Source organism: Podarcis raffonei, chromosome 9, assembly GCF_027172205.1.
Source record: "Podarcis raffonei isolate rPodRaf1 chromosome 9, rPodRaf1.pri, whole genome shotgun sequence".
NCBI classification, from domain to species: Eukaryota; Metazoa; Chordata; class Lepidosauria; order Squamata; family Lacertidae; genus Podarcis; species Podarcis raffonei.
The window spans coordinates 19,416,019-19,431,661 of record NC_070610.1 but is presented as its reverse complement, the minus strand read 5'-3'; the positions used below and the strand labels follow the sequence as shown (position 1 = coordinate 19,431,661).

Genomic DNA, 15,643 nt, shown 5'->3' with positions numbered 1-15,643 from the left:
CTATCCATTCTGAAGGAAATCAGCTCTGAGTGCTCACTGGAAGGACAGATCCTGAAGCTGAGGCTCTAATACTTTGGCCACCTCATGAGAAGAGAAGACTCCCTGGAAAAGACCCTGATGTTGGGAAAGATGGAAGGCACAAGGAGAAGGGGACGGCAGAGGACGAGATGGTTGGACAGTGTTCTTGAAGTTACCAGCATGAGTTTGACCAAACTGCGGGAGGCAGTGGAAGACATAAGTGCCTGGTGTGCTCTGGTCCATGGGGTCACGAAGAGTCGGACACGACTAAACGACTAAAGAACAACAAGGAACCCTGAGGAGTCCAACCTTCTGCAGTGCAGGAATATGAAGCCATCCCAAAGGGAGATTGAACCTGCAACCTTGACATTCACAGCACCATGCTCTAACCAAGTGAGCTATCCAGATTCGTAAACCACTTCACAGCCAGAAGCCACTTAAGCTGTATACAGCAATATTGAGTATTAATGAAACTAATGTGTATATTTAATTTGTGCTTTAGAAAAGTTTCAACGTGTTGCCCATAAATTTTCTTCATAATTGTTAAAACAACTCTATACGGTACAGCAATATCAGAAGCATCTTTTTCTAAGCTCAGATACCTCTTTAGTGCTGATATACCAGTGGGCTTGACATACATACATACATACATACATACATACGTGGTACCTCGGGTTAAGTACTTAATTCGTTCTTAACCTGAAACTGTTCTTAACCTGAAGACCACTTTAGCTAATGGGGCTTCCTGCTGCCGCTGCGCCACTGGAAAACAATTTCTGTTCTCATCCTGAAGTAATAATAATAATAATAATAATAATAATAATAATAATAATAATAATTTATATCCTGCCCTCCCCAGCCAAAGCCGGCTCAGGGCGGCTAACAACAATAAAATAATACAACATTCTAAAATCATTCCATTAAAATTAATTCAACTCAAATTGATGGCAACCATTAGGCTAAAGTTTTGTGAAGATTGCCAAAGGAGGGAGTCAGGCTGTGCCCTGACCGAAGGCCTGGTAGAACAGCTCTGTCTTGCATGCCCTGCAGAAAGATGTCAAGCAAAGTTCTTAACCCAAGGTAATATTTCTGGGTTAGTGGATTCTGTAACCTGAAGCGTATGTAACCTGAAGTGTATGTAACCTGAGGTACCACTGTATATATTTAAGGTGAACAGAATATTCCTAGATACTGTCTTTGAAATGACATTTTGGAGCCTTAGCCCACCAAGGCAAAAATGATTTTGGAGCACACTACGACTGATTAAGACAAGTCCTTCTTCCCCAAACCAGGTCTATCAATTCTTTGAACTGAAAATAAAACCCTGATTAATTTTAAAGAAACAGAAAAATCCCTTTCCCAATAATACAATAGGACCGATTATGTTCTAGTTCACACTATTTCTGAATTTGAAAATAAATTACCTCAAGTTCTACAGGCCACTAGATCTGAAGGTCCTTACTCCTTGAATCAAAGTGTCCCCTTCCTAACCAAATTTTGGGTGAAACCTTCAAGGCTGCTTCAAGCTCAAGCAAGGAAGTACCACAACAGCAGCATAGCCTACTCCCATGGTGAGAGCACTCGCCAAGTCGCAAAAAAAAGGGGGGGGGTCCAAATTGGCCTAGAAAGGGGAGGTTTCCATCTCCTGAAGACATCAGAATGTCACTTCTTGAGAAAATGCATGCCTCAGCTGCTGGAGCGGGGATGCTGAGGATTCAAGACATCCTCCTCTGAATTATTTGACACAGTAGGTTCTCTGTGCTCTGCTGATCCTGTCTCACTAGTATTTTCCTCTGTGGAAGAGATTTCAGCTGCAGCCTCTTCAGGCACTCGTGATATCCGGCGATGAACAACTGTTGGAACACACAGCAGATAAAAGTAGTGTTATAGATTAGCACGCCCACCATCACTCAGGTGATGCAACTATTGGGTTGCGGCGCTCTTCTCGCTTTCAGGCCGAGGGAGCCAGCGTTCGTCCACAAACAGCTTTCCGGGTCATGTGGCCAGCAGGATGAAACAGCTTCTGGCTCAACAGGACACCGTGATGGAAACCAGAGCGCACACAAAACCATTTACCTTCCCGCCACAAAAGTACCAGTTTATCTACTTGCATTGGTGTGCTTTTGAAGTGCTAGGTTGGCAGGAGCTGGGACAGAGCAACAAGAGCTCAACCCGTCGCGGGGATTTGAACCGCCGACCTTCTGATTGGCAAGCCCAAGGGGCTCAGTGGTTTAGATCACCTCTCCAACAAGGAGGACTACATACACAGCTCCAGATCCTGAAGACATCCTTTTAGGAATATGGAACCTGATTCAGCAGAGAGATTCGCACACAGAACCCACATTCCATATGCAGATGGCCTGGAAGAGCATCCTTTTCTTAAACAGTACCTTGCATAACAGAACTGTCAAGTGTACTTTGCCCTTTTTAACTTCTGGATTCCTATTCAAACATTTATTATGGTGACTCTTCTTTTGATTTAAATTTGACGGTCAATTCAGTTCCCCATATGATTTATCATTTACTTAAAAGCACTTCTAAACCACTTAATCTTTCAAAAGTCTCTAAGCAGTGTTCAAAAATGTCTGTGTGGCATCATCATCATCATTTATTCAATTTCATACCCACCCTTCCCCAAAACATTCAAAGGCAGTTCACAGCCAGTGGAAATGACAATATTAATAGCAGTTCAAAACAAATACCAAATTCTCCAAATTCCCTTCCTTCACTAACATATTTTGTGTTATGTACTGAAGTTCTCACCCTGGGCCAGCAGGGGGATACTTTAGATAGTTATGCAAATAAGGGATCAAAAGTGACGTTCAGTGATTGGATAGTTTTAGAAAATTGTTACAGTTACGTTGTACTGGAGCTCTGTATAAGCAGGCTGACTGAGCCCTTCAGTTCAGTTGTGTTCTGGCCTCTGAATAAACAAGAGCTGTTTGAAGAATCGCTGTGTCGTCTGATATGTTCACCCACAACCTAACACTTTGTCTCCTTTGCCCATTAGAGTAATGAAAGCTTATACGAATGGCAAAATCTAGCAAATGCTAAGCACAATCCACTGAAAGCTATGGAATGGGAGTTAAGTTGTTACTCCTGTTAAAATAAATGACTAAAGTGCACTTAACATGTAGGATTGTGGTTTAAGCGGTCTGCAAAAATGAGGTATACACTTTCATTGTATCCCAGATTTATTACTGTGGTCAAAACACCTATTGGAACATGGTTACATATTTCAGATCACTCACTTGCTGCCTAAACACTTTAACTCCAATCTTATTAATTCTTGCTTAGAGCTTTGCACACTCCCTTCTCACCTCTTTCGGGGACTGATGCTTCTTCACCTCTTATTGCAAAATAATTTTCCTTTCTGGACTAATCTGGGATTTGCCATCCCCATCCCTATTGTAAAGGTAAAGGGACCCCTGACCGTTAGGTCCAGTTGCAGACGACTCTGTGGTTGCGGTGCTCATCTCGCTTTACTGGCCGAGGGAGCCAGCGTACATCCCTATTAATAAAGGTAAAGGATCCTTGACCATTAGGTCCAGTCCTGACCGACTCTGGAGCAACGGGAGCTCACCCCGTCGCAGGGATTCGAACCGCCGACCTTCTGATCAGCAAGTCCTAGGCTCTGTGGTTTAACCCACAGCACCACCCGCGTCCCGATACATCCCTATTATAGAAGTCATTAAACTCTGCACAGCAAGGTAAACGTTAAATTGCAGGTGAGGTTCCAAGTTCTTATGCTGAGTGTGCGTGTGGACTCGATGTCAATTTATGCTCTCTGCATGGCATTTCAATACCATCCTTGAGTAAACCGCATTGATCTGAATCGTAGATAACCTTAAGATTACACTATAAAATAATCAACTCAATCACAATTCCATCAGGTGAGAAACATGAATGTTGTAAAGAAAATTGTCTCTTCCTGCTATCTTGTCTTGTTAATATTCTACCAACAATCCTTTTAAAAAAAAATCTAGATGAATGCTTTAGTTGAATACTGACTAGAAACAGGTTTAAACCAGCTTTATTTGGCTTTCTCACGCTCGGAGAGCAACTGAACCACAAGTTAAAAATAAATGAATGAATGAATGAATGAATGAATGAATGAATGTTAATAACCAGTTGCAAAAGGGACGTGGGTGGCACTGTGGGTTAAACCACAGAGCCTAGGGCTTGCCGATCAGAAGGTTGGTGGTTTGAATCCCCGGGACAGGTTGAGCTCCCGTTGCTCGGTCCCTGCTCCTGCCAACCTAGCAGTTCAAAAGCATGTCCAAGTGCAAGTAGATAAATAGGTACCGCTCCGGCAGGAAGGTAAACGGCGTTTCCGTGTGCTGCTCTAGTTCGCCAGAAGTGGCTCAGTCATGCTGGCCACATGACCCGGAAGCTGTACGTCAGCTCCCTCGGCCAATAAAGCGAGATGAGCGCCGCAACCCCAGAGTCGGTCACGACTGGACCTAATGGTCAGGGGTCCCTTTACCTTTACCGGTTGCAAATAAGACTGCACAAAATCTTTACACCCACCCATACTGGCAACACCTGACTCCCTTTCCAGGATCTGGGTGAGGGAACAGGAAGTGCTGTATAACGTAACTCCCCCCAAAAGCTAGCTGTGTCATGCTTGTATCAGTGAAAGGAGAAGAAATAATTGTGGAAGTCCTTCTCTCTCACCCCATCCCAATAGATGAAAGAGGGTTGATTTCTTTTATTCTTATAATAATTTCCTTTTATTCTTATATAAGAATAAGAATAAAAGAAAATTATTATAAATTAGTTTGGAGATGGTATTTAACACCAGTCAGATTAAATCAAATAAACAAGGAATATTTGGTGTTATGTTGGCAGGGGATGTCAGGAAACCCGGAATTATGTTCACATGTGGTGGGGGTGTAATGATGCATAATTTTTCTGGCAAAGGGTGTTTAAGGAGATAACAGAAATCACTGGGTTAAAGCTGACCAAAAGTCCAGAGGTAGCATTACTATCAATTTATGATGGGGTGGAAGGTTCGTAGGCTATGAAGGACTTGCTTACAAATTTATTGACAGCTGCACGGATTATGATAGCTAGGAATTGGAAGGGGCAAGCAGAATATAAAACGGAAGAATGGTATAAAGAGGTGTGGGATATGGCTACTAAGCATAAATTAATATGTGCTATTAAAGTAATACAGGGAATATGCAGGAGAAATGATTTTGAGGAGATACAGAGGGCGTTTGTGGAATTTGTACTGTTAAAATGGAAAGGGGTCAAACCATCGCGAGAGGTGTTGAAATTTTGGGAGACTGGATAGTTATAATGGAATGCTCTCATTGGTGGGGTGCACATCTTTATTCTTATTTACCGTATTTTTCGCTCTATAAGACGCACCAGACCACAAGATGCATCTAGTTTTTGGAGAAGGAAAACAAGAAAAAAAATATTCTGAATCTCGGAAGCCAGAACAGCAAGAGGGGTCGCTGCACAGTGAAACAGCAATCCCTCTTGCTGTTCTGGCTTCTGGGATAGCTGCGCAGCCTGCATCCGCTCCATAAGACGCACACACATTTCCCCTTACTTTTTAGGAGGGAAAAAGTGAGTCTTATAGAGCAAAAAATACAGTATGTATGGTTGTTACTTTGTCAAAGAAGAAGAAGAAGAAGAAGAAGAAAAAAGGAAAAAAGAAAGTCAGTTGAGTCCCTCACAATGTGGAAATGCAACAGAACTATCCACTCTCAGAGGCCGTTGCTCACTAATCAGCCATGTGGGCAAGTCTTTCAATCAGGAGAGACTTTTAGGTCCATGACTCCTGCAGAGACAACACTGGGCAGTCTCTTTTGAAGGGAGAAGTGGTTCTGTACTTTTGAGGAGTAAGGTCAGTTCTTATTCTTACACAGTATATAATCACAGAATCAATCATGGGAAACAAAATGAAACAACAAACCCGGTGCCTCAGCTTAGAAAACACAGGTGTAGAACCTCAGCATTGCTCATATTCCTTTCATTACTCCACGAGAAGTTCCACAATTACTTGTCTGGAATTTATATAAGCAATATATTGAAAAAGGGAGGTCTCTAGTTACTGGAAGGGACACGGGTGGCGCTGTGGGTTAAACCACAGAGCCTAGGACTTGCCGATCAGAAGGTTGGCAGTTCAAATAACCGCAACGGGGTGAGCTCCTGTTGCTCGGTCCCTGCTCCTGCTAACCTAGCAGTTCGAAAGCACGCCAAAGTGCAAGTAGATAAATAGGTACCACTCTGGCGGGAAGGTAAACGGCGTTTCCGTGCGCTGCTCTGGTTCGCCAGAAGCGGCTTAGTCATGCTGGCCACATGACCCGGAAGCTGTACGCCAGCTCCCTCAGCCAATAAAGCAAGATGGGCACCAAAACCCCAGAGTCGGTCATGACTGGACCTAGTGGTCAGGGGTCCCTTTACCTTTACCTAGTTACTGGTGGTATCGGGCTATGCTATACAGTCATACCTCGGGTTGAAGCATTACTTCCAGGTTTCGCCGCTCATGCATGCACAGATGGTCAAAATGACGTCGCGCACATGCGTGGAAATGGCGAATCGCGACCTGTGCACGCGCAGACACAGGTTGTGTTCACTTCTGGATGTGAACGGGGCTCCAGAACGGATCCCATTCGTATCCAGAGGTACCACTGTACGTGGTCCCTTTTTAAAGAGTTGCTGGTTCACAAGGGGTGAACCAAATGAAATAAATAAATGGATCAAAATGAAATAAATAAAAACAAAATATGAATAAAATCAGAACTGTGCAAGGCTACATTTTCATTCCATGTTTCTATTATTTATGCTGGCATCCAATCTCAATTCTTTCCCCTCTGTAGTGAAAAAGTAAACTAGGCTTTTCGACCTGTTTGCCTTCAGTAGTTTTAAAAATCTAGTTTGATTCCTTTTGCTATCGAGGAAAACAAATGGGACAGAGCAACAGCTTATGTAATCAAACACATGGAATATTCTATTTAAAAAAGCCTTGTACACCTGTGGTTTTGTTATTATTTTTTTGTTCTTCAGCTCTATGGCTGCTGCTAGATACTTACCCAACAGAGCCCGGAAACACTGTATGACAAATACAGCCAATGCAGAGACAAACAAGGAGCCCAGGAAGTAAATCTGCAAGGAATTCAGAAGCTTGTATTAGTCAGAGCACAAAATGCCAGGCATTTACTCGAAAGAACAGTGGAGTTGTACGCACCAGACTAGAATGCAAAGTTGTCTTCCAGAAAACACGCAGGTGGAAATAAAGCAAAGCTAAAGTGCATGGACTGATTGATTCTTGGTTGCTATAGCTCCAACACCTACGGACAACAATAAGAAAGACATCAATGTCAAATAAAAAATATGCCTAGGACCCTCGTACCTACGGGACCGCCTCTCTTGGTACGTCCCACAGAGGAACTTACGGTCTTCAAACAAAAACATCCTGAAGGTCCCAGGCCACAGAGAGGTTAGGCTGGCCTCAAATAGAGCCAGGGCTTTTTCGGCTGTGGCTCCAATCTGGTAGAACGCTCTGTCACAAGAGACTAGGGCCCTGCGGGACTTCACATCTTTCCGCAGGGCCTGCAAGACAGAGCTGTTCCACCAGGCCTTTGGCCAGGACACAGCCTGACTCCCTCCTTTGGCAATCTTCACAGAACTCTAGCCCAATGGTTGCCATCAATTTGATTTGAATTACTTTTAGAATGAAATGATTTTAGAATGTTGTATTATTTTATTGTTGTTAGCCGCCCTGAGCCCGGCTTCGGCTGGGGAGGGTGGGATATAAATAATTTTTTTTTATTATTATTATTATTATTATTATTATTATTATTATTATTATGGCTCTCAGCAGCCTGTCACAAGAGCAGACAAGGACTATGCAGATGAAGGAGTAAAGCCAGGCAGATAGAAGGCTTGAGTCTTAACTGGGGCCATCAGTGATGGCTGCAGCTCTGATGAGAGTTGAGGAACAGTCAAAAGGCAGCTGGTTTCTCAGCAGAGCTGAGAGTTCTCAACCATCTAGAACTCAAAGATTGCAATGCTAAAGCTACTTCCATTGATGTCAAATTCAGCTTCTTGGCACGAAACTTTGAGCAAGCATGCTTCCTAGGCTTGTGGGGAAGTTTTGGATCTTGTCTTGTTTTGGAGAGAGGTCTTCTCAGTCAGTGGTGGCTTCAAAGCCTCCTTCAGGCATTCTCACCTGGGTAATTACAGTCATGAGGTGGAAGAGAGTAGGACCGTGTCCACAGGCCCCAGACCTGTCATCCATATGTTAGAAGGGAAACTCTGAAGAGCGAAGCCTTTTTCTGTGCATGTAGGTACTCCTCGTGATTTAGAACATGGCGAAATCCATGAGTCAAAGGCCAGCAGGAGGAAGGAGAATGTTTTTCCTCTTCAGGCCTTCTCAGTGTGGAGGACTCCCTGGTCCTGAATGGGGTAACTGTGCCCCTGAAAGACCAGGTGCGCAGCCTGGGAGTCATTTTGGACTCACAGCTGTCCATGGAGGCGCAGGTCAATTCTGTGTCCAGGGCAGCTGCCTACCAGCTCCATCTGGTACACAGGCTGAGACCCCACCTGCCCACAGACTGTCTTGCCAGAGTGGTGCATGCTCTGGTTATCTCCTGCTTGGACTACTGCAATGCGCTCTCTGTGGGGCTACCTTTGAAGGTGACCTGGAAACTGCAACTAATCCAGAATGTGGCAGCTAGACTGGTGACTGGGAGAGGCTGCTGAGACCATATAACACCGGTCCTGAAAGACCTACATTGGCTCCCAGAACGTTTCCAAGCACAATTCAAATTGTTGGTGCTGACCTTTAAAGTCCTAAACGGCCTTGGCTGAGTATACCTGAAGGAGTGTCTCCACCCCCATCGTTGTGCCCGGACACTGAGGTCCAGCGCCGAGGGCCTTCTGGCAGTTCCCTCACTGCGAGAAGTGAGGTTACAGGGAACAAGGCAGAGGACCTTCTCGGCAGTGGCACCCGCCCTGTGGAACGCCCTCTCAGCAGATGTCAAAGAAATAAGCAACTATCTGACTTTTAGAAGACATCTGAAGGCAACCCTATTTAGGGAAGTTTTTAATGTATGAAGTTTTGTCGTGTTTTTAATATTCTGTTGGGAGCCCCCCAGATGGGTGGGATTTTAATAATAATAATAATAATAATAATAATAATAATAATAATAATATGTTGTTGTTGTTGTTATGTGTAGATGTCAAGGAGGAAGGGCCAGCAGACACAGGAGAACACTTGAAGAGGCCTAGCATTCTTTTGGAAGAGTACTGTGGCCCAACAAGCCATCCTGTTTTGCTGTTCTTGGTGGCTTGTGATAACTTTTCCATTCCTCAAGACCAGGGATTCTCAAGCTTTCTACCTTCAGGAAAATATTTTCCCCAGGATTTGCTTGCCAGAGGAACTTCATGGAGCTCAGGGAACACTATCAGTTCACAATGAGCATGGGCCCATTCTGAGGGTGCTCAGAGCTTCTCCTGCAACTTGCACGCTGCATGGAGAAAATAGTGGCAAGGCAGAGAGTTGTCTTCCAGGAAAGGATTTGCCGTTACTGATCTTCTCTTTGAGGAACTCTTCGTATGCTTCTGACAGACCCCAGGGTCCCCTAGAATACATTTCGAAGACCACCATCTTAGGCATTTTAACATTGTTGCCGATTTTATGGCACCTTGCTATAATTTCTGTTGCTTCACATTTTACACTGTGCTAAATAAAAACCTGCTCTTAATGTTTTAAGGACGGCAATGATGGACAAGAACAGTCTCACCTTTCATAAAGCTCCTGGAGCACGTTTGCATTACTGGAGTTGACGGTCCTGTCAATTCCTAAATGATCTAAAATGTGATGAGGGATGGAATAACCTTCTTCCAGGAGAACAGCCAAATTAAAGAACCCCTGCAATGTGCAAAACGAAGGCATTTCCAGTCAAACAAATAGCACTCCACGGCTCTATGGCAAAAGGAGTTGGGTGTTTTTGCTTTTAAAGGGGACAAGGAGCCAGAGAAGCTGGTGAAGAATTCACCAAGACAGATAATTCAGCCCTGGAGCAAGAAGCTCCCTTGTCAATTCATAAATTACAACCTGCAAGAAAGCTCAACAGCTTTGGCCTCCCCCCCCCAAACAAATTGGGGGCACTGGGCGTTTTTTTGCACCCCGGCACTGCATATGCTAAAGACGGCCCTGAACGTGACAGGGGTTTTTGGGACACTGCAGATCTCAAGAGTCTTCAGAAAAGGCCTCAGGTTTTCTGCTGATCAGCCCTTTCATTTCCCAACCAGCAAGAACCTACCTGTGCGTCGCCATACAAGGCAGCTTGTGCATACATCTGTACTGAGACATCCACGTTTCTGGACTGATTCCGATATCCATAGTAGTAGAAATCTCCCACCTTCAGATAAGCTGTGGAAAGAAGCAGCTGCATTAAAGACTGCGCAAGTGATTCCCTCCATCGCAGCTCAGGCTATGACAAATTCCAGTGGTCCTGATCAATGATCTTTTGCAATGATCTTTGATTGATTGCAAACAAGCCAGAAGGAGGTCATTTTGCGCCCAGAGATGGAAAGAAGATAAAGTCACTACCAGAACAGAATGGCAAATTAAGTTGGTGGATTATGCTGAATTGGCAAAAATGACCGAAGGAATCAGAAATCAGGAAGGCCAGGATTTTAATAAGGATTGGGGGAAATTTGTAATTTATCTTAAAAACCCATTGCAAACAGTTAAAATCATTAGTAGGATGGGAATAACACACGTAGTTTAATTGTGAACTTTGGACACAATGGAGATGTAAAATATCTGGATTATCATAAAAGATGCAGGAGGAAATGATTAACAATAGGACCCACAAAGGGGAAGAGAGAAGTCCAGGAATATTGTTTTTATGTTGTATATTGGATAAAAGGTAAAGGGACCCCTGACCATTAGGTCCAGTTGTGGCTGACTCTGGGGTTGCGTCGCTCATCTCGCTTTATTGGCCGAGGGAGCCGGCGTACAGCTTCTGGGTCATGTGGCCAGCATGACTAAGGCGCTTCTGGTGAACCAGAGCAGCGCACGGAAACACTGTTTACCTTTCCGCCGGAGCGATACCTATTTATCTACTTGCACTTTGACATGCTTTCGAACTACTAGGTTGGCAGGAGCAGGGACCGAGCAATGGGAGCTCACCCCGTCGCGGGGATTCAAACCACCAACCTTCAGATTCGCAAGTCCTAGGCTCTGTGGTTTAACCCACAGTGCCACCCGCGTCCCTTGTATATTGGATCTATGATTGTAAAACTTTTATCTGAAAACCAAATAAACCAACTATTTAAAAGAAAGAAAAAAGGAGGTTATTTTGCAACACTCAAAAGCATACGAACAACTTTATCAGTAACAGGTTTTAATACATACCAAATGAGGGAGCCTTTTTCTGAGAAACCGAGAAATTATAATATCTCCAAATGCAGTCAACATCCATGTATCTTTCTGTCATATTCTAGAACACAGGATGTGGGAGAGAAATAATGACTCAGTATGCTTCCAGGAAAATATTTAAGGATTTAAAACAACAAGAGGGTGTGGAATCACATATATGGTACCTACTGGCCTCTCTTCGCAGAGATGTGCCAGGTTTGTCTGTGACACCTCGATTCCAGTCTCTGCAGACAGAAGGTAATAAAGCAGGGCTTCATGCCTAAAAGCCAAGGGGTGTGAGAAAGAGAAATGCAAGGTGAATACAAGGAAACTTCAGAAATAGTTTGGTACAGTGGTTTCAAACAGAGGCAGAACACCGATGACTGGGAAACACTGGTCTGCGAGTGCTCCCATTGGAGAACAGCCTTTGCGTGTTCAGACCTTTAAACCTCCCCCTTAAATAAATCCAGACGTTTGGTTTTTGGCAGAATTTAGGCCACAACTTTATTGATTACAGCAAGTGACTGGTTGCATAGGCTCTGGTTCGACTAGCTCCCTGCACCGTAGCAGGTAGCGCTGACCCAGGGCACCAGCATAGGTCAGTCCAGGGTGAACACCCGGATAAGCAGACAGCTGGGAACAGGCTATCTCCACCACCCAAATGTCCCCCTGGGCTCAGGCACGGGCGCAACCCCCTCACAGGGTTGACCAAACCATTGAGTCCCTGGATTCCTTTAACGGAATACCCTTCACATAGGGATGGCGAGAGCCTTCTCCCATCCCTATCACCTGAACCAGAGCCTATCCGCAACCTTACAAGTTGTGACGATTTGCTACACAGCAGGCGATACCCAAAGGACACCAGCCAATCAGCCAAGTGGGGAAAATTCCTGCCGTGCCCCTGTCCCAACGACAGACGACACACGACGGCATAGCAAGGTAAAGCGCACAGCCCCAAATATAGGGAGAGGTGGGCGGGTGTTCCAAATGCACACATCGAAAGAGGAAGCTCTGAGTCACGTGCATATGTATAAATAGGTCCCTTGATCCATTTAGCTTGCATCCCATTGGCTTGATTGAACCCAGCATCAAGGGACCTACCAATTGGGTGTTGTGGATATTCAATCAAACCCACCCACAACACAGGGTTTGGTTGCCAGATCTCACCACAATACGTGCCCTCTTTAAGGGAGGACCCGATTTACCAAAGGTGCCATGGGCATTGAAGACGCTCGAACTCAGGACGAAATGGAGAAAAGTGCTAAGAGGAAGGCACGTTTGGCAAACCCTCGCCATGATCAACTCCTGCCTGGAAACCTATGTCCCCACTGTGGAAGGATGTGTGGATCCAGAATTGGCCTCCACAGTCACTTACGGACTCACTGTTAAGACTGTGTTTATGTAAGACAATCTTACTTGGCTATCAGTGATCACCGAAGAAGAAGAAGAAGAAGAAGAAGAAGAAGAAGAAGAAGAAGAAGAAGAAGAAGAAGAAGAGATAGTTTGTTCAGCAGTACTGATTCCTCTTGGAATGTGCCACAGCAAAAGAGTACGTTTTAGAGCACATTCTCAATTCACGCAGGGTAACAATAAGGCCCGAGGAGCTCAAGGCAGCCACATTTGCCCTTCATTTCCACATCACAACATCCCTGTGAGGTAGGTTAGGCAGAGAGACAGTGACGTGACAGGTTAGAGTACACACCCTAAAACATTCCACAGAATCATCTGCGGAACACAGGCCTTGCTTGGAAGAGAAGGAAGGGTTCTGACAAGACAACGGGTTTAAATTAAGGACAAAATTAGAGATGACATTGGCATAGTTCCATTCAGCTCATGCAGAACTAATACGAGGTGGGGAGCTTTTGAAGTGCAACAGTGTTGTGCAGGTGGCAGCAGTTGAACATCTGACCTACCTATGCAAAAAAAAACAAAAAACAAAAACCTTCTAAGAAAATCTCTTCTCCCCTCTGAGTGGTGCAGCAGTAAAATGGATAGCAAATTTGCAAAGCTAAGCAGGGTCCAGTATGGTTTCAAAATGGATGGAGAACGCATATTGAGATTCCTGCATTGCCGCTAGATGATACTTAGGGTCTCCTCCAGTTCTGCAGTTCTCTGATTCTATCCTAATATTTCTTTCCATTGAGAAAGAAAAGACTGGCTGAAAAAGCTGAAAGCAGGGAAGAGCTCTACCTTATTCCGCTTCATGTAAATTTGAGGATTATCCAATTCAGATACATGAGTCCACTCCTATTATGTCTAGTTAGGCCCTAAGAGTTTCGGGAAAATGACACATGATGCAAAATGCATCACTTTTAGCTGAATTAATCTTAAGAAAGCAAACTGTAAAGAGCTGCTTGTACTCTCACCCTGACCCCAGCCCATGGTCATGGTTAGGACTATGTCATGAAAACTCTCCCTGCCTGCAGAGATGCTATTAGATCTTGAAAAGAAGATTCCATTGGTGCTTCCCTCCAATCTGAAATAGGTTGTGGCTTTTACACAGAGCTGGGGAAGAAAGGTTGGCACTCCGAATCAACAGCTACATCTACTGGTCAAAACTTAAAAGTGAAGGATAAGGATTAGCAGCTGGTTTAAACTTTGGCAATCTGCCTCCTAGCTTTCACATGGATCCTTTGCATGTAGGTTTTCACCAAACTGTACCCAGAAAATGCTCTGGGAGTCCTGCATGTGGATTGAGAGACACTAAATTCAGACTATCATTAAAGGACAGAAAGTCGTCTGTGATGGTGTTTATTATTATTATATTTGTGCTGTAAGGGTGGTGCTGTGGTCTAAACCACTGGGCCTCTTGGGCTTGCTGATCAGTAGGTTGGCAGTTTGAATCCCCACAACGGGGTGAGCTCCCATTGCTCTGTCCCAGCTCCTGCCAACCTAGCAGTTCGAAAGCACGCCAGTGCAAGTAGATAAATAGGTACCGCTGGGGCGGGAAGGTAAACAGAGTTTCCGTGCACTCTGGTTTCCATCATGGTGTTCTGTTGCACCAGAAATGGTTTAGTCATGCTGGCCACATGACCCAGAAAGCTGTCTGGGGACAAACGCCGGCCTGAAAGCAAGATAAGTGCCGCAACCCCATAATCGCCTTTAACTGGACTTAACCTTCTAGGGGTCCTTTACCTTTATTTGTGCTATAATGGAGAGTTCATTAGGTTTTTCTGCTTAGAACACTGAATTGTTTTAGGTCATGCTGAGGGCAAAACTAGAGGGAATGGTGGAGATCTGATCTCTTTAAATTTTAGCAAACAGCACTGCCCCCTGCCAAGGGTAGTTGCTCCTGGATTCTAATCGGGGCTGCAGTACAGGCCACCACCACCACCAAACACGGTTTTCCAAATAAAGGTCGTTCACGCAGAGTGGCTATTTGCCACATTACAAGAAACTTACATATGCCCTCCCCACCCATGGCTGCTATTTGCCAAAACTTAAGAGACTGGAGATCTAATAATAGGTTACAAATGTCTCATCTAGTTTGTCCCTGAGTTTTTCATATCCAGCTAATGATTTGGCCTTTGCACTGAAACATCTGTTGGGAGCACAGTATTAGGAAACGGATAAATCAGTCAATTGTTCTAATTTAGCTACTATTAGGTGGCCATTTCACAGCATAGAAGTATAGAATTCCCATTCTGAATTGCATTTATCTTCTGTAGTCATTGTGTTATTTCACTTTCTCAGTTCTCTTGCATATAATAATAATAATAATAATAATAATAATAATAATAATAATAATAAATGTATTATTTATACATACAGAAAAGGAGCACCAGACCTACCAAGACAATTCCAGATAAGCGTTGAGAGCTTTTTGAATGACGTGGCCTAAATAGCCATTCTTTTCTGCCACATATTTTGCCCAGCTGAAAATAAGAACAGAAACATTAGCATTCGAAGTCTGCAGCCGACTTTGTGGCAGGCAAATGCCTGCACACACCTCAACCCAAATCAATGAACTCTAGGAGAATCTCCTGCTTCCCAACATGCTGTTTCTCCCGTTGTTCTAGCCCCTTGCTTTCTTGCCCCTCTCTGCAATGGCGGACACCTGGCAGCAGCCCTCACATTGTGAAGAAGTATGAGAATGGCCCTCAACTCCATTTTTGTACCTCCAGGTTAGCATGAGATGGGGACCTTCTTGGAGGAGAAGAGAAAGGAAGGAGGGCATTTGCTTCACTGCCAATGTAAGACTCAGGGCTCCCTCCCTCCACGAAATGTGCAATTTAA

General features: G+C 44.3%; 1 protein-coding gene across 1 annotated transcript in view; it reads right to left on the bottom strand.

Moving 5' to 3' along the window:
* Positions 1-1,625: 1,625 nt before the first annotated feature.
* SEL1L3 (SEL1L family member 3) overlaps positions 1,626-15,643 on the bottom strand; it is a 47,991-nt gene continuing 33,973 nt past the window's right edge. The window contains exons 17-24 of the mRNA XM_053403282.1: positions 15,199-15,282; positions 11,597-11,687; positions 11,405-11,489; positions 10,305-10,414; positions 9,783-9,910; positions 7,223-7,325; positions 7,068-7,140; positions 1,626-1,871 (exon numbers count right to left, since the gene is read on the bottom strand). Of these exons, the coding sequence (XP_053259257.1) occupies positions 1,705-1,871; positions 7,068-7,140; positions 7,223-7,325; positions 9,783-9,910; positions 10,305-10,414; positions 11,405-11,489; positions 11,597-11,687; positions 15,199-15,282 (841 nt within the window). The 3' untranslated portion in view covers positions 1,626-1,704. The remainder of the gene's footprint in view (positions 1,872-7,067; positions 7,141-7,222; positions 7,326-9,782; positions 9,911-10,304; positions 10,415-11,404; positions 11,490-11,596; positions 11,688-15,198; positions 15,283-15,643) is intronic.